This window comes from Schistocerca cancellata, chromosome 4 (genome assembly GCF_023864275.1).
Source record: "Schistocerca cancellata isolate TAMUIC-IGC-003103 chromosome 4, iqSchCanc2.1, whole genome shotgun sequence".
Classification (NCBI taxonomy): Eukaryota; Metazoa; Arthropoda; class Insecta; order Orthoptera; family Acrididae; genus Schistocerca; species Schistocerca cancellata.
Window position 1 is genome coordinate 93,460,718 of NC_064629.1, and position 22,434 is coordinate 93,483,151.

At 38.0% G+C, this 22,434-nt stretch overlaps 1 protein-coding gene across 1 annotated transcript in view; it reads right to left on the reverse strand.

Moving 5' to 3' along the window:
- Positions 1–22,434, reverse strand: part of LOC126184530 (glutamate receptor-interacting protein 1) — a 538,419-nt gene that overhangs the window by 105,856 nt on the left and 410,129 nt on the right. The window contains exons 11-13 of the mRNA XM_049926935.1: positions 18,245–18,370; positions 9,827–9,982; positions 7,591–7,743 (exon numbers count right to left, since the gene is read on the reverse strand). Coding sequence (XP_049782892.1) covers positions 7,591–7,743; positions 9,827–9,982; positions 18,245–18,370 — 435 coding nt within the window. The remainder of the gene's footprint in view (positions 1–7,590; positions 7,744–9,826; positions 9,983–18,244; positions 18,371–22,434) is intronic.

Sequence of the window (22,434 nt, forward strand, 5' to 3'; positions counted from 1 at the left end):
TGTGTCACATAGCACATTACTAATGCTATATTTGAGCATTACAGGATTGTTTTTCCTACTCACCTGCATTAATTAATATTTTTCTACCTTTAGAACAAAATGCATAGCACCAATTCAAATGCAGCCATTTGTGTTGTGGTGTTAATGGGAAACTACACATGTGATGATAATTCCCTGGTTGGACTGCTCCTAGCATCTGACCAATGGTGCAGTTGTTGTTGTGGTCTTCAGTCCAAAGACTGGTTTGATGCAGCTCTCCATGCTACTCTATCCTGTGCTAGCCTCTTAATCTCTGAGCAACAACTGCAACCTACATCAATCTGAATCTGCTTACTGTATTGATCTCTCGGTCTCCCTCTATGATTTTTATCCCACACGCTTCCCTCCAACATTAAACTGGTGATCCCTTGATGCTTAGAATGTGTCCTACCAACCAATCCCTTCTTTTGGTCAGATTGTACCACAAACTTCTCTTCTCCCCAATTCTATTCAGTACCAGTGGTGTGGCATGACACATAATACTGCAGGCAGGCCACCTCTCTTGTGTTGGTCCAACGTAGCTGACTGGAACCTTGATGATGCATATGCCTGCCCTCACTTTCGCATGCAGTCCAACAATAGGGCACTATCACACCTGAATGCCTCACAAATCTGGATATTGCATGATTTGACCAGCTGGACAATTGGGGACCCACAATGAGGACCATTTCAAACTCTTTCAGGTGCTGATAACACTGTCTAAGATGAGTACATGGCTTCTCTATGGCCTTTACAGTAATTACGCAACATCTGACACTGTTTATGCATCTTATATACCTTACCATGTCCAATAACAACACTAAACATGAACAGTTCTAATGTACTTCTGTGGCCATTTTAGTGTCTGAGATAATTACAGCTCTAATGATTTACTTATGTGCCAATAAGGTGTATGTGTACAAAGTTACATTGAAATCCTACCATTTCTTCTGGGTGCTTAACTTTTTGTCAGGATGTGTAGTGTACATTTTAATTTATAAAACTGTAACTTCATCATTGCCCCTAAGCAGGAGGGAATCCAGTGATTTTCAGACTGTAAATTACAAGAATTTATGTGCACATGTAACTAGTAGGAAACAAGTGTCATCATTTGTGTGTTTTATATGGATGCGTTGCTTGTGTTCTCAGCCAGGACCATTAGACCAGTGTGAGTAATTATAGTTGTATTATGCAAGTCACTTTTGTATTTTGGACAACAGTCTGTTTAGGCTCATTAACTTTTATCAGAACAAATATTTTTATGGGAACAGTAGTCACATAACATCCAGCTTTTTCCTAGTAGGCAGTAATTATTAACAATTAGCTGCATATTGAACTTCTGGTCAGCTTCTAATACAATTCTACACAGTCTTAAGAAACAATATATGCATTTGTGGAATATATTACATTATAGAGGACTGGAACAATGGGAAGTCCAGGATGGAATAACAACAATATTATGAAAATACTAGACTGTTACTCGCCATGTAGAGGAGATGTCGAGTCACAGACAGGCTCAACAACAAGACCACTATACATTTAAGTTTTCGACCAAAAGGCCTTCTTCCAAAATAGGGAACACACACATTCACACAATCACAACTCACACACATATGACCATTGTCTCTGGCTGCAGCTGCACCTGATGGAAGAATTAATACGTGGGTGGTGGGGGTAAGGAGGATGCTGGGACCAGGAGGGAAAGGGATAGAACAGTAGGGGTGGGGGAAGGTGGGGGCATGAGATGATACACCAGTTACCAGTACAGTCATGTAGCTGGGTGTTGCAGGCAATACAGATGATACAGTGTGGCTGGTAAGTCAGAGCAGGTGCAATTTGGAAGGTGACAGGTAAAACACAGGAAAGAAAAGGACGGACACTAAGTATTTAGGACATAACAGAAAAGTCCGCTTTTACAGTCAGTGTTTGGGACATAGATTGACCACAGGAGGAGAGAATGAGAGTATGGTACTACAGATACAGATGCTGTACCATGTTACACACATAAAATGGTGTTTGAGGGAAGGGGTGCAAGTTGAGGGCATGGGGATTCATAAAGCTATACAGGGTGTTGCACAAGGAATGCTCAATATTCAGGGATAAGACAGGAATGATCATTTGAAGCAAAAAAGTCAAGTAAATATGGGCTCTAAATTGCATTCTTAAGAGCTATGAGCACTTGTTCATATTCACTACTGTGAAACACATCTCTTCTATGGAATGAGTGCTCATAGCAAGATCATCTTGAAGACATCAGGAACTGAAGTTTCTGATAGAATGGTCAGACAAAGACTTTGTGAAAATAGTTTATGAGTGAGAATTCCAAGAATGAATTTTTATCTCAACAAAATACAGAAGGAGAAATGTGTGTTAAGGACTTTAGCACACAGAGAGTGTACACACAGCCAACAGGCTAGAAACATTTATTGTGATGAGATTAAGATAAACATCTTTGGAGGTGTTGAAATTAAGTTTGTTCATCATCAAACAGGCGAAGACTTATTGCCTGAGTGGACTACTACCACTATGAAGCAACCCATCAGTGTCATTTTATGGGTCTGCATGGAAAGATAGGGCATTAGGTGCTTGCAAATATTTAGTGGACAACATTAATGCAAGACCAATGATTTGTCTAAACGTAACAATAATTGGTGCATCTTTCAGCAAGACAGTGCACTATGTCACAGCACTAGAATCAATAAGAACTGGTTAGCTTACCATCACATTAGTGTGTTGACTTAGCCTGGCAACAGTCCTGACCTCAGTCACATTGAGAACTTGTGGTCAAAGTTGAAACTTACAGTTTCACAATGGAATCCTAGTAATGAAGAGCTGCTGGAGGCCCTTGTCAATTCATGGTTCAGTGTGATCAAATCAGAAGAGCTCTGACATTTGGTAGACTCAAAGCCACACACCATCTAGGTAGTGATTAAATCAAAAAGACATAACATGAAATACTGAGACATTTAAAACTTCCTGGCAGATTAAAACTGTGTGCCCGACCGAGACTCGAATTTGGGACCTTTGCCTTTCGCGGGCAAGTGCTCTACCATCTGAGCTACCAAAGCACAACTCACACCCGGTACTCACAGCTTTACTTCTGCCAGTATCTCGTCTCCTACCTTCCAAACTTTACAGAAGCTCTCCTGCGAACCTTGCAGAACTAGCACTCCTGAAAGAAAGGATATAGTGGAGACATGGCTTTGCCACAGCCTGGGGGATGTTTCCAGAATGAGATTTTCACTCTGCAGCGGAGTGTGCGCTGATATGAAACTTCCTGACAGATTAAAACTGTGTGCCCGACCGAGACTCAAACTCGGGACCTTTGCCTTTCGCGGGTAAGTGCTCTACCAGAGCATTTGCCCCAGGGTAGAGCAGCACTGAACGCAATGTGATAACATTCATGAGCAGTCCATATTTCCCAGTCATTGCACCATGCCAAATACAGCCACTTGTGTTGTCTTGTGGTGGTAAAGGAAGCCTAAATATTGAATGGTAATATCCTATTCCAGCTACTATTAGTCTCTGACCAATAGTGCAGTATCACAAAGAAAGTGGCAGGGAGTCCATTACTTTTCTCAAATGACAATTCAGATGTGAAGGGGCTACAATATGCTTGGTGCACAGTACAGTTTCCTCTCCCAAGGTAATCTGATGTAGTTGACGAGAACCTTGACGGTGAGTATGCCTGCCCTCAAGTTTTCATGCCACCCAACATTGGGGTGATGCCACATCAAAATGTCCCACAAATCTGGATATTCCATGATTGTACCAGTTGAGCAAATGGAGACCCACAATGAAGCTCATTCCAAACTGTCAGGTGCTGATAATGCTGTCTCACATGTGTATGCAGCATCTATATGTTCTTTACTGTGCCCACTGAAAATCTGATACTGTTCACACCCATTAAATGCCCTGCTAGGCCTGGTAATAATGCCAAACATGAATAACACTAATGCACTCCTCTGGTAAATCTACCTGTCACAGAGAACTGCTGTTCTAACAATTTACATACCCACCAATGGTATGTAAATATACAAAATTACATTGTCATCTGACTATGTCTTCTGGGAGCCTCACAACTTTGTCTGGCATTGTACATGTATCTGGACTCTGAAAACTTTAACTTGGCTTGATGAGTTATGCCAAAGATAATCCCACATGAAATTATGGAATGGGATGCTAACTTGTTTTACTTTCAAATTACTTACATATGACTACTTGTGCAGTGAAAATAAAGATTTTCTTAGGTACTTTAGTAGGTCTGTTGTATGCTCCTCCAAACTGAATTTACTGTCAAGTTGCAGACCAAAGAATTTAACAGTGTAAATCTCTTCTATCTGCTTGTCATTTGCATTTATGACACTGTGGGAAGCCGGCCGGAGTGGCTGTGCGGTTCTAGGCGCTACAGTCTGGAACCGAGCAACCGCTACAGTCGCAGGTTCGAATCCCGCCTCGGACATGGATGTGTGTGCTGTCCTTAGGTTAGTTAGGTTTAATTAGTTCTAAGTTCTAGGAGACTGATGACCTCAGAAGTTAAGTCGCATAGTGCTCACAGCCATTTGAACCATTTGAACACTGTGGGAGGAAACCTCCTAAAAGCCCTGAACTGCATATAATGTCTCTTTCCAAAGTTTAGTGAAAAAAATATTGGCTAGGAACCATTTGTTAATCTCAATTTAAATTTTATTAACTTATTTTTCAAAAACTGTTATTGTTTTGATGTTAATTGCAATGTTTATATCCCCTAAAAACAAAACGGACTTGGCATCTGGTAATGTTATTGGTAAAATGTCAAATCTTTACAAGACCACATGTAATTAGTTACCCAGTGGATGCTGATGGATAGCTCAATACAGGATATGACACTTTCTTATTGACATACTACTGGTATGTTTCCCACCAATTTGCGTCATTTCCTGTTACACCATAATATTCTAATATGCTTAAATGTATATTGTGATTTACACATTAAAATGCTTTTCACATATAAAAAGAAGTACCACTAGCCTGTAATTTATGGTCTAGTCCATTATGTACATTCTTGCTGTATGTGTAAATAGCTTTCTCAATATTGGAAACCCTTAGAAATCTAAACAGTGACATTATATTATTTGTTGTCTGAGGGTTAGTTGTATGTCACCTTTTTTAAAATTTTAATGGCTATGGTAAAAGTGGAACTGTACAGGAATTTGATGATATCTCTTTATCTTATTTCTTATTCTGAGGCTCAACTTCTTCAGCATATTTAAGCCAGTTGGGAAACATTCCAGTGATAGACAACTGGTTACACAAATAGCCTAATATGATGACCATAGCTACAGTAACTTTCGATTTTAAAGATTTTATGATGGAAATTACTAGTTCTGGTGTACTCACATTACTGAATGGTCTGAATAGTCCATGGCAGTGAATACTGAACCCAACAATCCCATAGTTTCAGTAATAGTTATGGAATGCTTGTTGAAAAGGTTCACAACACTGCACACATCTATTTCCAGTGTATCATTTACTCTTAGATCTAGCTGCTACTCCACATCTCTGGTTTTACCAGTCTCCTCCCTCATTGTATGCCATATTGTCCCTCTTTTGCTATCTGATGTGACCATCTGTATTTCATTATGCATTTGCTTTGATTACTATCTTCAATATTTTGCAATACTCTTTTTAATAAGATATAGTGTTAATATCAAAGCTGTTTCTGACTGGGCTTTTTGTAGACTTTGATCTACTCTGTGTTGCCTTTGAAGGAGAATTGTTTTCAGAGAAGATAATGCCATCAGTAATAAATGTGTTGTATTTTTCACTCATCTCATGAGCAATGTATATGTCACTTCAGTTCATGTCTTTGAGGAGTTTGCTGCACTAATTAATTTTTATCTTAGTAGATTTTTGTCCAGATAAATACCAACATTTAACATATGGGACCACACTACATGGTACAAATAGTCATTTTATACTGGTTTTGAAACATAATTTTATTCATTAGACCTTTCTATAAATACATTATCAAAGGCTGTTTTGGAGCTATTAGCTACTGTAGTTGGGAAGTTCACTGTAGGAATGAAGCTGATTGACAATGCTACTGGCTGTAATAAATTATTACTGAAATAATTTCTACAACAGTAGATTAAAATCACCTGCAACCACTAATTCTTTCTTTTCTTTAATTTTTACTGATAAATAGGCCAATAGATCCTCAATGTGATTTAAAAGCAGATTAAAATTATATGCAGGTGCTCAGGATACACTTACTACTATAAAGCATTTATTATGAAATTAAATTTCTGTTGAACATACTTACATATGCTGTTACAAGTAAAAATTATTTATTTCTATACTCTTAAGAATATGAACATTCCTGATGAATGTGCCACTCCTTCTTCACTTGTGCTTTACATTAGTGAGATGCTAACCTAAATTCTGGAACACTTGACACATCTATACCAGTGGCCATATGAAGTTCAGAATGGCAGTTTATGTAAACTGAGTTTGATGATTCTAAATCATCAGTGCAAGTAAGTATGTCATTGTTTTTTGATCCTCAGTCATAGAATATTCTGATGCAAGCACTAACAGAGATATAAATGGATCAAAATAAAATTTGCAATGATTGATGAAAAGTTTCAAATAATGTCTGATTGTACTGATGGAGTATGCTAGAATTATCCTGTCTGACTTCTTTCTCAAGCTGAATGTTTGTTTCAGTTCAAATCTCTATTAAAATATGGTTTTTCTCTTGACCTCCCTATCCTAAAAATATGCTACTCTGACACCTGTAACAACTGGTATTTTACTACTCACGACCCTGCCTCCCATCCTCCTTAGGTTTTCTGCTATTAGCACAGTCAGTTCACCCTTTCCTTTCCTGTTGGTGCAAAAGCTATTTCTAGTATAATGGCATCTCCTGACAGAATTAACAGGAACCACACAAATGTGTAATCGTACACTCAACATAAGCAGCTGTTCCGACTCAAAATTAGCTCCTCTGGCAGAAGAGTTCATATGAGATCGATCATGATATCTCAGGCCAGATACAAATTAAACACTGGTATCTCTTTACACTGATGCTGTCTTTATCAGGTCACACTCAATACTGTACTCAGGATATCTGTCAGTACTATTACCCAGCCCATCTGCTATAACCATGGCATTTTCTTTGGTGAACTCTTACAGAGTGATCCTATATCCTCTGTCACCTGAGACAGACCAACACTAGGTTGAATAAAATTGTTGACCTAGTATTCTGATAATAGTTCATCCTTTAGCAGTTGGCAGGTGCAGGAAATGAAGATTTAAGTGGTAGAAATAAAGATGAATAGAGACTTTTCCAAGCAAGCAACCACCAACAAAAAGTGATAAGTGATACACTCAACTATAAGAATACATTATGCCAGTTTTTCCCAGTTTGTTCAGCATACAGAATGATTTTTTATAGTCCTCTCACCTTTCAACTCAACCTCAGTCCCTATCTATAATAATTAATGTAATATAACATTAAATTAGGAGAGGGAGAAACTGACCTTTTTAAATGATATAAATAATTTGTTAAACTGTAACACTCCCACTTACCTCCACAGTAGTCATCGTGTGCAGTCTGAGGAGGAGTGTTGCCTCTTATACTACTTTCCCATGATGCCACTGCACTATCAACAGATGGCAAAGCTGAACAAAACTGTCTTCCATGGATCAAACCATCTGCTTGAATTTCAATAAGAGGACTTTCTGAAAAAGTATTCTATATATTACTATTTTAACCAACAGGTAAACAATTATTTTGTATTACATTGATAAAAATAATGCTCCTAAAATAGTTGAAGAAAACTTTTAAAAATAAATTATCTGGCTCTATTTATAAGTTTAGATGTTTGAAATGATTCATCTGTTAAATGTGACTCAAAATTTTTATCATCATTAGCAAGCAGTTCTGTTTATTTGATTCAATATTTAACAATGCATATTTACACAAAGATACTCACTACATCTGTAGATTCTAGATATGTGGGGTAATAGACAAATAAATCCAAATAATCAAAATAAAAGTCACTATTAACACTGGTGAGAAATTAAAATTTTGCAGTAGTCTGGGATTTGTATGTGAGCACCTACATGCAAAGAGAATTCTCTTCTAACAATGGATACTCCAGGTTGGAAGGTCAACAATACTAGGAAAAGGATAGATTGCTTCTCACTGTACAAATGAGCTGTTCACTTACAGACAGGCACAACAAAATGTGTGTGTTTTTTTGCTGAGGAAGGCTATGGCTAAAGCCATAAAGTGTAACAGTCTTTTTGTTGTACCTGTCTGCAACTCAATAGATTATCTCTATGGTGAGTAGCAATCTACTCTTTTCCTAATATTGTTCTGATGGACCTATTCCAGCATGTATAATAGATCAGCTCAAAGCTATAAATTGTCACTTGTTTCTCTCTACCTCTGTCAGCTATATATAAATTAATAAATTGTTCCAATTAGATTTAAGACTGAATCCAGTGCATTATTTTAAATTATTACAATTCCAATGTTGTGAGTACTCTTGTAAAAAGTGCAACATCTCATTTTGCTTACAATCCTGAGATGCTGATTAAGTCAGATTCTCCGTCACTGATTTATTTGAGAGATCTTATTCCTACTGCATTATAGGATAGCCCATGAAGATTTTCATAAGAATGACAAATATTAGTTTGAGTTGATTTGTGATGGCTCATTTGGAATTGTTCTGACTACTTAAGTCAGATTTATTTGTTATAGCCTTGATTGAGCCTGCACTTTTAACTGCTCACCATCATTCAGCAGAACATGTTCGTATTTACAATGTAAGAAAACTTATTTACAAAGTCATTATCTTGTGAATCATACTACTGAACCTCAAATGTGGTCATTTTAGCTCTGTACAACAAACATTTTATCAAACAGAATCAAGTCTGAAACACCATACAGTGACACCATGTGAACATGGAACATTACTCATAACTAATGCCACTTTATTGAAAGTAAACAGTAGTACTGTATTTCTGTGAAGATAACATAGAAAACATTACATGCCAGCAATAACTCCAATAACTGAAATCCTGATGAAATTAGTGTAAATATTTTAAGGATGATAAATGTTGTTTGGACAACAGAAGAAATCATATCACAGACAAATGGTGTCAATAACTCCTGCATTCCTAGGGAAAATAAATAATATTTTCTACATAGTTTACCAGCATGCCAAGTGAATACAGGACTTCAAAGCAGTTCCAGTGCTAATAAATGAGGCTGCATTTGAGAGGAGTTCTGCCATCTTGTTTTTGGTTTTATGTGATTTTCCTAGATCATGTATGCCAGGATGACTTCTTTGAAAGACTATGACTGTGATCCCACTCTATTCTTGTCTATACTGAGTTTATGTTCTGTAATGACCTTGTCATTAATGGAACATCTAGTCAGTTAAAAAATGTAGTTCATCATGATTAACATGATATCTATTCAAGGGTCTCCAGAAGATGTCTCCATGTTTCTTTAACTTGTTAACTTGTAGCAATAAAAATTTAGAGAAGAAATCCAGTTCAGTGCACCATAGCATTAAAACTGAAATTTCACTATTAATTGCATACCAATATACTATTTAATGTGCTATACCAGTTTTTATTTTAGATTGCTGCTTCTTTAATACACAAGTACTGACATTTTTTTCTCTGTAAGTAACAACACTTTGATTAAATAAAATAGTTTGTAACACAAACTATCTATTTTGTCTTTTACATGAAAGAAATAGTTTATTTAACTTCATAACTTAATATTGGATTTAACATGCTCACTTACGCGTAATACTCCTTTCCACTTTCAGAGTCACAGTATCTCCAGAACTCTGAAGAAGGGCAATTCCTTCTGATAGCGGTTTCCCTTGTAGTGACTGACCATTGATGGCTAATAAACGGTCACCAACATGCAATGCTCCTGTTTGTTGTGCTAGGCCACCTACCAACATAAATGAAGCAATGCAAAAGTCAATCCGGGAGGAATATATCTTTCAGTAATGTGGAGTAACATGTAATAAAAGTTGCTGCACAACAATATACAAATTTATACAAGGAGAGAACCCAAACTCCACTGAAAAAATTTTGGCCGTTGTTCAAGGGTACTTTATGAGTATTGTGGTATGAAGGGCTATAAAAAATAATATTACTATGCAATAAAAACAATAACAAAAATAAAAACAATCGCTTTGGAAGTGTTGATCTCTGTATATTTGTGAAATAAAAATTTGGTTGTGTGTAGCATTGAATACTTTGTTGCTCCACACCATTCACTGTAACGTGCTTGCTCAATTCTTAGAACACTGTCCACAAAGTTGTCATGATGTTGCTGCTCCAACTAGCTCCACTCTTCAATGGTGGGCCATCTGAGGTCATCAAGTGTGTGAGGAGGATTTCCAGTAACTATGTACTGCAAGTTTCAACTGGTCCCCGTTGTACTCAGCTGAGTATATGCCAACAGATGTCAAAGGCCACTCTATTTGAATCATTTTTATATTTGCCTTTTCCTCGTATCTCACCATGTCAAGCTTCTCCTTTTGTCACCACTAAAAGTCTAAAACTTTAATAGTAGTGGTGCATCAGAATATGGAACTGTATTAGTGGTAATTGAAAACATTGGCACATGATATTACTGAGTATGTTCAGTTTATTTCCACAAAACACACATAATGTCGATAATGCCAGTTACAATTCACAAAGCAAGTCTTGGGGTAAATGTATGAGAATAAATACTTAATACTTGCTTAAATACACATACAATGATATTAGTTCAGTATCTGATTATTTCTATAGTATTCCTACATAACACACTTTACAATGTTCAAATAGTGTTTTACCACTGTGAGTAACATAATCCGTGCTCTCATGTATACACTGGCCGATTGCCCTGTCCAACTTCACCTTTTGGCAGCAGCTTGCAACTTCACATTTCTTTTTTCAATTACAAGAAACTGATAAACAGAATAATAATGATAATAAAGAGTGAATATAGAGGCAACCACACTATATTTTTATGACTAATCATTTCATGTACGAACAACAATATTATGAAAATGATAGATTGCTACTCACCATGTGGAGTAGATGTTGAGTCACAGACATGAAGAACAAAAAGTCTGATTTACATTTGAGCTTTTAGGCATTATTCCAAAGTAGAAAACACCCACACATTCACACAAGCAGAACTCACACACGCATGACCACCTTCTCTGACCATTGAAGCCGGACTGCAAACAGCAACTACACCTGATGGGAGAAGCCATCTGTGGGTGGTGGGTGTAGGAGGCTGGGGTGGGGAGGGGAGGGATAGAAGGGTAGGGGGAAGGGGGGAGTAGCTGTTGGATGTAAGGTACTGCTCCAATGATCAGTGTGATCATGGTTGATACAGTGTGGCTCATAAGTAAGAGTGTGTGCAGTTTGGAACATGAGAGGTAAAACACAGGAAAGAAGAGAAAGAAAAGGTTGGACTCTGAATAAAGTAATACCTCAGAGAATAGTAACAAAGGAAAACAGCACTGGGTTGTAGGATGGAAGGAAAATCTCTAGAAAAAATAAAAAATGGAAAATCCAGGTGGGAATAATGACAATATTATGGAAAGGACAGATTGCTGCTCATCATGTAGAGGAGACATTAATTTAGAAGAAGGACTTTTGGCTGCGAGCTCAAATGTATAGTTACTCTTTTGTTGTGCCAGTCTACAACTCAGTGTCTCCTCTATATGGTGAGTAGTGATCTATCCTTTTCATAATATTGTTGTTATTCCATCATGGATTTTCCATCATTCAATTTTGTCTAGAGGATTTTCTTCCACCCCAAAACCTAATCCTGTTTTCCTTTGTTGCTGTTCTCTAACACATTACTGTACTGTATTTTGCCTGTCGCCTTCCAAAACACACACACCCTGACTTACGAGCCACACTGTATCAACCTTCTCACCCATGCACAACACAAAGCTATGTGACTGCACTGACTGTTGCTGCAGCATATCACATCCCCCCCCCCTCCCTCCCCAAAGCAGTAGTCCCTGCAGTCACACTATCCTTTGTGCCCTTGGTGGCTCAAATGGATAGAGAATCTGCCATGCCATGTAAGCAGGAGATCCCAGGTTTGAGTCCTGGCCAGGGCACACATTTTCACCTGTCCCCGTTGATATATATCAATGCCCATCAGCAGCTGAAGGTATTAATATATAATTCTAATTTCATTTTAGACAGCTGCAGATCATCAATGGTGTCTGTTCTTCTGGACATGTCTGAAAGAACAGACACCATATCCATATAAGTATATAGTTCTGGCAATACCAGCCATGACCTTATTCTAATGTGCAGATGCACACATATTACCCGAACTCTTATAGGACTTGGTAAGAATGTCTTCCATGAGTAATGAGTAGATTAGAATAGATTAATACTTGTTCCATAGATCATGAATACGACACTTCGTAATGATGTGGAACGTGTCAGGTTAATAAAAGATGTCTGTACAAGATATTACATTACACAAAATATCACATGACACTAATGTTTAAGTTGCTGTTCCCCCCCCCCCCCCCCCTTAATTTATATCTAAAAATTCAGCCAATGAGTAGAAGGAGTTGTCATCTAGAAATTCTTTTAATTTATTTTTAAATTTTGGTTGGCTATCTGTCAGGCTTTTGATGCTGTTTGGTAGGTGACCAAAGACTTTTGTGGCAGCATAATTTACCCCTTTCTGTGCCAAGGTCAGATTTAACCCTGCATAGTGAAGATCATCCTTTCTCCTGGTGTTATAGCTATGCACACTGCTATTACTTTTGAACTGGGTTGGATTATTAACAACAAATTTCATAAGTGAATATATATACTGTGAGGTTACTGTGAGGATCCCTAGATCCTTAAATAGATGTCTGCAGGATGACCGTGGGTGGGCTCCAGCAATTATTCTGATTACACGTTTTTGAGCAATGAATACTTTTCTACTCAATGATGAATTACCCCAGAATATGATGCCATATGAAAGCAGTGAATGAAAGTAGGCATAGTAAGCTAATTTACTGAGATTCTTGTTGCCAAAATTTGCAATAACCCTAATAGCATACGTAGCTGAACTCAGACGTTTCAGCAGACCATCAATGTGTTGCTTCCAGTTTAACCTCTCATCAATGGACACACCTAAAAATTTTGAAAATTCTACCTTAGCTACAGACTTCTGTTCAAAGTCTATATTTATTACTGGAGTTGTGCCATTTACTGTATGGAACTGTATATACTGTGTTTTATCAAAATATAAAGAGAGTCCATTTGCTGAGAACCACTTAATAATTTTGTGAAAAACATAATTTACAATTACATCACTTAGTTCTTGGTTTTTGGATGTTATTACTATACTTGTATCATCAGCAAATAGAACTAACTTTGCATCTTCATCAATGTGGAATGGTAAGTCATTAATGTATATTGAGAACAGTAAAGCACCTAAGACCAAACCCTGTGGGACACCGTACTTGATAGCCCCCCAGTTTGAGGAATCAGCTGTTTTTTTTTAACATTACATGAACCACTTATTTCAACTTTCTGCATTCTTCCAGTTAAGTATGAATTAAACCATTTGTGCACTGCCCCCCCTCAAACCATAATGAATTAGCTTATCTAAAAGAATTCCATGATTGTGTTGGGTAGGAATACTACGAATGTTGTGTGTGGACATATAAGGTGAGAATGTGGGTCTCACAGGAGGCATGTGCAAGATAGTCCCTGCAGTTGCACTATCCTCTGTGCCCTCAGTGGCTCAAATGGATAGAGCATCTGCCATGTAAGCAGGGGATCCCGGGTTTGAGTCCCAGTCGGGGCACACATTTTCACCTGTCCCTGTCGATATATATCAATACTCATCAGCAACTGAAGGTATTAATATTTAATTCTAATTTTGTTCTAGATGGCTGCAGGTCATCAAGGGTGTCTGTTCTCTTGGACATGTCTGAAAGAACAGACACCATATCCATATAAGTATATGTTCAATAAAAGGTTAAATTTTGAATATTTTCTGTAACTCCAAAAAATGGGAAATCTAAGAACATCACTGTGATCAGAAAAGTTTGGGCTGCAATATTATCAAAATAGATTTTAGAAACATGACATGGTTCAAAAATGGATGGTTCCTTTAGACTAGATATTAATTAATAACTTTTGAGCTATTGAGTTTTGAGATTAACCAATTAATTACACTGAATCAGAAACAGCTGGTTTACAGAAGTGACTAAGTGTTGGTGCTTAAACTGCAATTTTGACACATGTATTTTTCCGTAGCAATGAACTGACAATATCCTCAAATCATCATATCTCATGAAGTAAATTTAAGTGAAAACTTTTGCTTCATAATATTCAGAATTGAAGAAATTATACCTGTAATTATGGGAATTCAAAATGCAAAACAGAAAAGTTGACAAATACATGTAAACTTATTATGCATTCACAATTTTTGTATATATATATATATATATATATATATATATATATATATATATATATATATATATATATATGGTGTCTGTTCTTTCCAGAAGGACAGACTCCATTTTGAACCTGTAGCCATTATGAATCAAGACACAAAGGAATTTATGACATTTAACTCCTAGTGGACATTGATTTACATCAATGGGGAAAGTTGAAATTCTGTTCTGGACCAGAATTCAAACCTGAGTCTCCTGCTCACTAGGTAACTGCTTTGACCATTAAGCCAAGCAGACAAAGTGGTCAACACAACTGCACAGACTACCTAAGCATGCCTCCTATTACACCCAAATCTTCAACGTATGCACACATTACTGACATAGTGCCCCTATCCATAATCCTCATAACTCACCGTGTTTCATCAGTTCCTGAAAGAGTTCATGCATAGTGTGCAGCTGCACTGAAGGGATCATTAGCCAGTCTTACCTTTATTATATATGTGGTACCTGCTTTTTCAGACATGTTCAAAAGAACAGACACCATTCTGATCCTGCACCCATTATAAATCAAGACACAGAGGAATTAATGACATTTATCTGCTAGTGAGTATTGGTTTATATCAGTGGGGAAATTGAAAATTGGTGCCAGACTGGGATTTGAACCCTCATCTCCTGATCACTATGTGCAGAGGCTCTGTTCACCAAGCCATGCACACATAGTGATCATCACAACTGCACGGACTACCGTAGCATGCCTCCCGTCAGACCAAAATTCTCAACATATCCACATACTACTGATGTAGTACCCCTGCCCAATATACTCATTACTCACAGTGTCCCACCAATTCCTGTAAGAGTTCATGCATGGTGTACATTTGCACAGAAGGAATCATTAGCCAACCTCACCTTAATTATGTGTCTGGTGTCTGTTTCGACTCAAACTCTTATGAGAATCAGTGAAATGCTGCGAGTAATGAGGATAGTGGGCAGGGGCACCATATTAGTACTCTGAGGATAACTTGGAATTTGGGTCCAACAGGAGTCATACTAAGGTAGTGCATGCAGTTGTGATGACCATTGTATCTGGATGGCTTAGTGGTCAGAGCATCTGCCTAGTGAATAGGAGACCAAGGTTCGAATCCTAGTCTGTCACAAATTTTCAACCTCCCGGTTAATGTAAATCAATGGCCACTAGCAGCTAAATGTCATTAATTCCTTTGTGTTGACAATTTTTGGTAGTTATGATAAAGGCTTAGTGAGAGGTGTCAATGGCATGCCCGTAGTTGAATTAAGCATGCTACACTCTGTATTCAAAAGTATCCGGACACCTGGCTGAAAATGACTTATAAATTTGTGGCACCCTCCATCGTTAATGCTGGAATTCAATATGGTGTTGGCCCACCCTTAGCCTTGATGACACCTTCCACTCTTGCAGGCATATGTTCAATCATTTGCTGGAAGGTTTCTCAGGGAATGGCAGCCCATTCTTCACAGAGTGCTGCACTGAGGAGAGGCATTAATGTCAGTCAGTGAGGCCTAGCACGAAGTTGGCTTGCCAAAACATCCCAAAGGTGTTCTATAGGATTCAGGTGAGAACTCTGTGCAGATCAGTCTATTACAGGGATGTTATTGTAATGTAAAGACTCTGCCACAGGCTGTGCATTATTAACAGGTGCTCGATTATGTTGAAAGATGCAGTCGCCGTCCCCGAATTGCTCTACAACAGTGGGAAGTAAGAAGGTGGTTAAAACATCAATGTAAGCCTGTGCTGTGATAGTACCATGCAAAACAATGAGGGGTGCAAACTGCCTCCATGAAAAACACGACAAGATCATAACACCACCACCTCCGAATTTTATTGTTGGCACTACACACACTGGCACATGATGTTCACCAGGCATTTGTCATACCCACACCTTGCCATCAGATCGCCACATTGTGTACCATTATTTGTCACTCCACACAACTGTTTTACACTGTTAAATCATCCAATGTTTATGCTCCTTGCACCAAGTGAGGTGCCATCTGGCATTTACTGGCATGATGTGTGGCTTATGAGTAGTCCCTCGACCATGAAATCCAAGTTTTCTCACCTCCCGCCTAACTGTCATAGCACTTGCAGTGGATCCTGACGCAGTTTGGAGTTCCTGTGTGATGGTCTGGATAGATGTCTTCCTAGTACATATTACGAATCTCTTCAATTGGTGGCGGTCTCAGTCAGTCAACAGACAAGGTCAGCCTGTACGCTTTTGTGCTGTATGCGTCCCTTCACATTTCCACTTCACTATCACATCAGAAACAGTGGACCCAGGGATGTTTAGGAGTGTGGAAATCTTGCATACAGATATATAACACAAGTGACACTCAGTCACCTGACCACGTTTGAAGTCCGCGAGTTCCGTGGAGCACCCCATTCTGCTCTCTCACGGTGTCTAATGACTACTGAGGTCGCAGATATGGAGTACATGGCAGTAGGTGGCAGCACAATGCACCTAATATGAAAACCATATCTTTTTGGGGGTGTACAGATACTTTTTATCACAAATTGATACAATACTGCATAACCCTCAAATTATCCTAGATAGTGATGAGAAGCAGCTAACATCTTTAGACAATACTGACCCAAAACATCACTGATCTACATTGTTTCCATACCCTTGGGACTGCGCATCTAAGATATACATAGGTCTGTTAACCTCCATTCTTCAATGATGATTATAGACATTTGCACTTATCAATGAAGAGAAATTAATGGCATTGATCGAATTTCAATCCTGGATGATCCCTTACCCACTTTCTTCATACATCACAGTGGTGGGAGGTTTGTACCATTGTTTATGATGGGTGTGTATAGGATAAATTGATTGTGAGGAGCCAGCTACATACAGTAAAGGCTGGCACAGCCCTCCCATCTGCCATTGAAAAGGTAGTGTGCAGTTCATCTGCAGATATCGGTAATGTGCTGGTGTTGTCAACCATAAGTGACCGCTGTGAGAAAGCACTTCATTGTTTTATGTCTCACAATAACAGTTGAGTATTTGAATGATATTGCTGTTGTGTATACCAATCTCACAGGCAGCTTCCCAGGTAGACAACCTTCTAGCCCTAAAGTGACAACATGTATTTGATTTAAGGTTGAAGTCAACCTTTGTAGAATGTTGGCAGACTGAGCAGTGAAAACCCAATGTGTATCATCCCAGTCAAGCTGGAGACACAGCAAACTACTGATCTGCAGTGGGGAAGGAGAGAGGGTGGGGGCTACTATGCAAACATGAGGGTGGTGCAAAAGCTTTTTCAGCAGTTTATGTATGACAGAGATGGGGAATTCTGAAGAGCACGTGTACATCTGTCAGTGTGTAAATGGGTGTGTGTACACAAAAGCATACATGTGCTTGCATGAGAATGCATACTGTAACTAATTAAACAGATTAAGGCAATAAAAAAGCATTAAACAATAATGAAGTTATTTGTATGTTCAAACAATTAACATAGTATCACTAGAAAACAGAACTTCAGTAAGATTTGTAATGTCAAGGTTAGTAAGCCTTCGTATCTTCACATAGTCTGACAAAGCCACATTGGACAAGAACTACATTATAAAGTAAGGTAATAGCATAGGCCAAACTATTTTTAACCTGAGCTACTACTGAACATCAAAAGATATGCAAATTTTGCAACACATCATATTTGACACATGCCCAGATAAGAGGGACATATTATTTCACTGATGACACAATTAATGCAGTAAGGAAATCAGGAACTGTGTTTTCACTCACCAGCACTAAGGGCAGATATTGTTATTGGATCAAGCGGCTCTTCACTGCCAGCTATAGTTATTCCAAGAGGTCCTCCATGTCTCACTAACTCAACAGTATAAACAACGCTCTTGGTGTCTGCAATATCTGACAACAATCATTATTCTCTTTCTGAACTGTACTATACATAACAGACAGAAGATTCATAGTAATAACAACTGTTTTATCTAACAGGAAACATTTTATCTAACAGAAAACATGATCTGAATCCAATTACTTTAATGTCATTACAGAACATTACTGTGTTTACATAATTTAATATAATTGATGCTAGATTTGATTTGTAATAAAAATTCCTGTAAGCAACAAATACAAAATGCTAAGAGTTCTTAAACACTAATTATTATGAAGAATCAGCATTAACAGATCTTTCAACATTTTAAGAGCAACAGCTTTCTTTTCAGGTGGCCTTATATACAGTTAAAATGTTTTCTGTCTAATGCAGTCTGAAGGTGAGAAAGAGTTTTGAAGTACTCCTACTGTCAATGCAATAAAAGAAAAAATAATCAACAAAATGCAGCAACAATAGACTTTAATTTGAATCAGAAACATAGCAAAAAATGTACCAAAACTATTAAAAAAGTGGTAGTTGATAGTAAGACCATACAGAAATTTCAATCTAGAGCAACAATCTGCTACTGCAAATAAAACTTTAGGCAAGCAATATAAAACCATAGGCAATCAAAATCCTAACAATAACAAAGCTATAAACCTCTAATCCTTCATATCTCTGTAAAGGGATGTCAACATTCACACCTTAAGCTGTGCCTGAAATATTACTTAATCTTTAGAATGGAAAATCCAATACATTTAGTAATGTGTAACTCCAGAATTAGGTGTACATGTTGTCATGGTAATCAATCTAAAAACTGGTTCCTTGCAACCCTCTAAACTAGTCTTTTCTGTGCAAGGCCTCTGCATAACTACTGCAGCTTATAGACATTTGAACCTGCTTACTATACTCAAATCATGGCCTCCCTCTACAGTCTTAACTCCCACATCCAGAACTCTCTTCCACGAGGAATTTGATAGTTCATTGATGCCTCAGAATGTGTCTCATCAATTGGTTCCTTCCTTTACTCAAGTTGTGCCACAAATTTCTTTCCTTACCAGTCAGTTATGCACCTTCTCATTAGTCATTTGATCTACCGATATCATTTCTAACATTCTTCTGCAACATTTCAAAAGCTTCAATTCTCACCTGATGTCCACTTTTACCAGTTTTTCAATTCTTCTGTAAATTATTATAGTCAGTAATTTGCAACCACGACTTATTAAACTGCTGGTTCAATAATATTTGCACCTGGCAGCACCTGATTTCTTTGGAATAGGCATTATTACATTCTTCTCGAAGAAAAAGGATATTTTGCTTGTTCTATACAAGGTGACCATTAATAGAACTGACAGAATGCAGTGACAGATTTCTGACTGGAAATGGAGGCATAAAGGTCCTATGAACTTGTGTCTGGAAACACACTGTTGTAACAGTAGATGACACTGATGAATAAAACTTCCTCTGACAATATGCTGTGTGTTCCATGTGTGTTGGAGCCTGTATGATTGATGCATCATCCTGTAATCAGCAGAATAATCCAGTATTCATGTCAGGAACAAGCCAAGACTGTCTTTGTGTATGGCCAAGTAGATGGAAATGGTCAAGAGGCAGCACAGCTATACCAAAACAAGTACCCTGACAGACACCAACTGCATCACATAGCATTTCAAGCCCTTTTTAGGCATTTGTGTGACCATAGGTCCTTTCAGACAGACAAATGTGCAGGGAGGTGCTGGACTGAGCATACAGCAGATTTGGAGGACCAGGTTCAACAGGATATTGAGACAAACCCTAGTACAAGTTCCAGGGAACTGGTCCACCAACATGATGTAAGTCAAAGTACAATTCTATCGGCTTGTTCCCGACATGAATGTTGGACCATTCTGATGCCTACAGTACAGTGTGTCAGTCACACAGTCTACAACACAGAAGGAGACATGGCATGTAGTCAGAGAAACTTTCACCAGTCAGCATCAGAGCCATCTACCATAGCAACGATGCACTTCTGGACACATGCTCATAGGACCTTTCTTCCTCCATTTCCAGTCAGGAATCTGTCCCTGGACTGATGACCTCAGATGTTAAGTCCCATAGTACTCAGAGCCATTGGAACCATTTGAACCAATCTGTCCCTGCAGTTAGTTGGTTTTATTAATGTTCACCCTATATATCTTGCATATGATACAGAATAGTGTCATCATGGCTCTCTCAATGATCTTAATTATTCTAAAGGAATTTTGTATACACAAGGGGTCTGGTTTTGACTTAGGTGTTTCAGTCCTCTGTCAAACTCTTCTCACTGTATCATATTTCTCATACCATCTTCATCGACTTCCACTTCTATTTCTATAACATTGTCTTCACATTTCCTTTCTTTGTACAACTCTTCTATATATCCATTCCACCTTTCACCCTTCCCTTCTTTGCCCTGTACTGGCTTGCCATCTGTGCTTTTAGTATACACACAGTTGCCTCCCTTTTCACTACAGGTTTCTTTAATTTTACTATAGGTGGCATCTACCTTTCTGCAAGTCATGCAGGCTTCTACAGCCTTTCATTTCTCTTCTAGCCAATCCTGCTTTGCCATTTTGCACTTCCGGTCAACCTAATTTTTTAGACACCTGTGTTCCCTTCATTTGCTGCATTTTGTGTTGTCCAAAGATTTCCAATGGGCCTATATCTTTTTGGCTATTTGACTTTCTGTCACCTTTAGTATTTTGTCACTCAAACCTACCTAGTCTGCTTTTGTCACATTTCTTTCCCCTGTTTCAGAAAATCCTCATCTAATGCTCACTGAAATATTTCACTATCAGTGATCCTTTCAATTTATCCAGGTCCTACCTTCCTACAGTTTCTTCAGTTTTAATCTGCAATTAGTAAGCAATAAATTACAGTTAGAGTCCACATGTATCCCTGGAAATATTTTGCAATTTAAAATCTGGTTTCAGAATTTCTGATTACCACTGTATAATCTATCTGAAACCTTCCAGTGTCTCTAGGTCTCTTACACTTATATAACCTTGTTCCATGATATTTCAGTCAACTATCAGCAAGAATTAAATCATGCTCTGTGCAACATTCAACCAGGCAGTTTCCCCTTTCATTCCTCTCCCCCAGTCCATGTTCCCCTATTTTTCCTTCTCATCCTTTTCCTACTATCAAATTCCAATCCCACATTACATTTTACTTTTGTTTCCCTTAACAATTTGAATAATTTCTTTTATCTCATCATATATTTCTTCATCATCCACAGAGCTGTTCACCATATAAACTTGTACTAATACCTCCCCTCAGACTCAAATTCTCAACTTATACTACACTCTGCTGATGTAGTGGCCCTGTTCATGAACGTCATTACCACAGCATCTGCTGTGCATTTGCAACCATGCATTTCCTGTAAGAGTTCAAGCTTGGTGTGGATTTGCATTGTAGGGATCATTGGCTGTCAAATAGGACACTCCCTGAGGCTTCATGAAATTGTCTATTTTGTAATAGAGTAAAATTACTTGGGGGTAGTAAGAATCCTAGTGAAAAACCAAGGCTTGACTCCAATAAGGAAGTTTAAGTGAATGTAGGTTGTAATAGTTATGAAGGGATGAAGATGCTTTCACAGGAAAGACTAGAATGAAGAACTGCAACAAACCAGTCTTTAGAATGAAGACATCAACAGCAGCAACACACAGAACATTTTATGTCTTAATAGACCTACATATTAGTCCCACAAAGTGTGTAAAGGTAGTCTGATTTGTTCCATATATGAGTACATGAGATAACGAATGTGAAAGTTAAAGAAAATCTATAGTCCTCACAATATATCAATTACAAAAGCAAAGGCCTGATTAGCTGCACAGGTGATTATGTGTGTGTGCATGTGTGTATGAACTCTAGCACATTAAAGGATTTGTCCAAAAGATAGCAAAGTTTCTGTTCTTTTTTGGGTGCCTGTCAATGATTCAGCACCATATTTAAAGATGTGATTAATATCTTGACATGGAATTAAATGCATTTTCAGAGAAGTTGAACATAAGAAGGCTTCCAGTAATTTACAGTGTTCAGCTGCTTACTAAAATTGTAAAGGATGATTGGGAGGTTATTT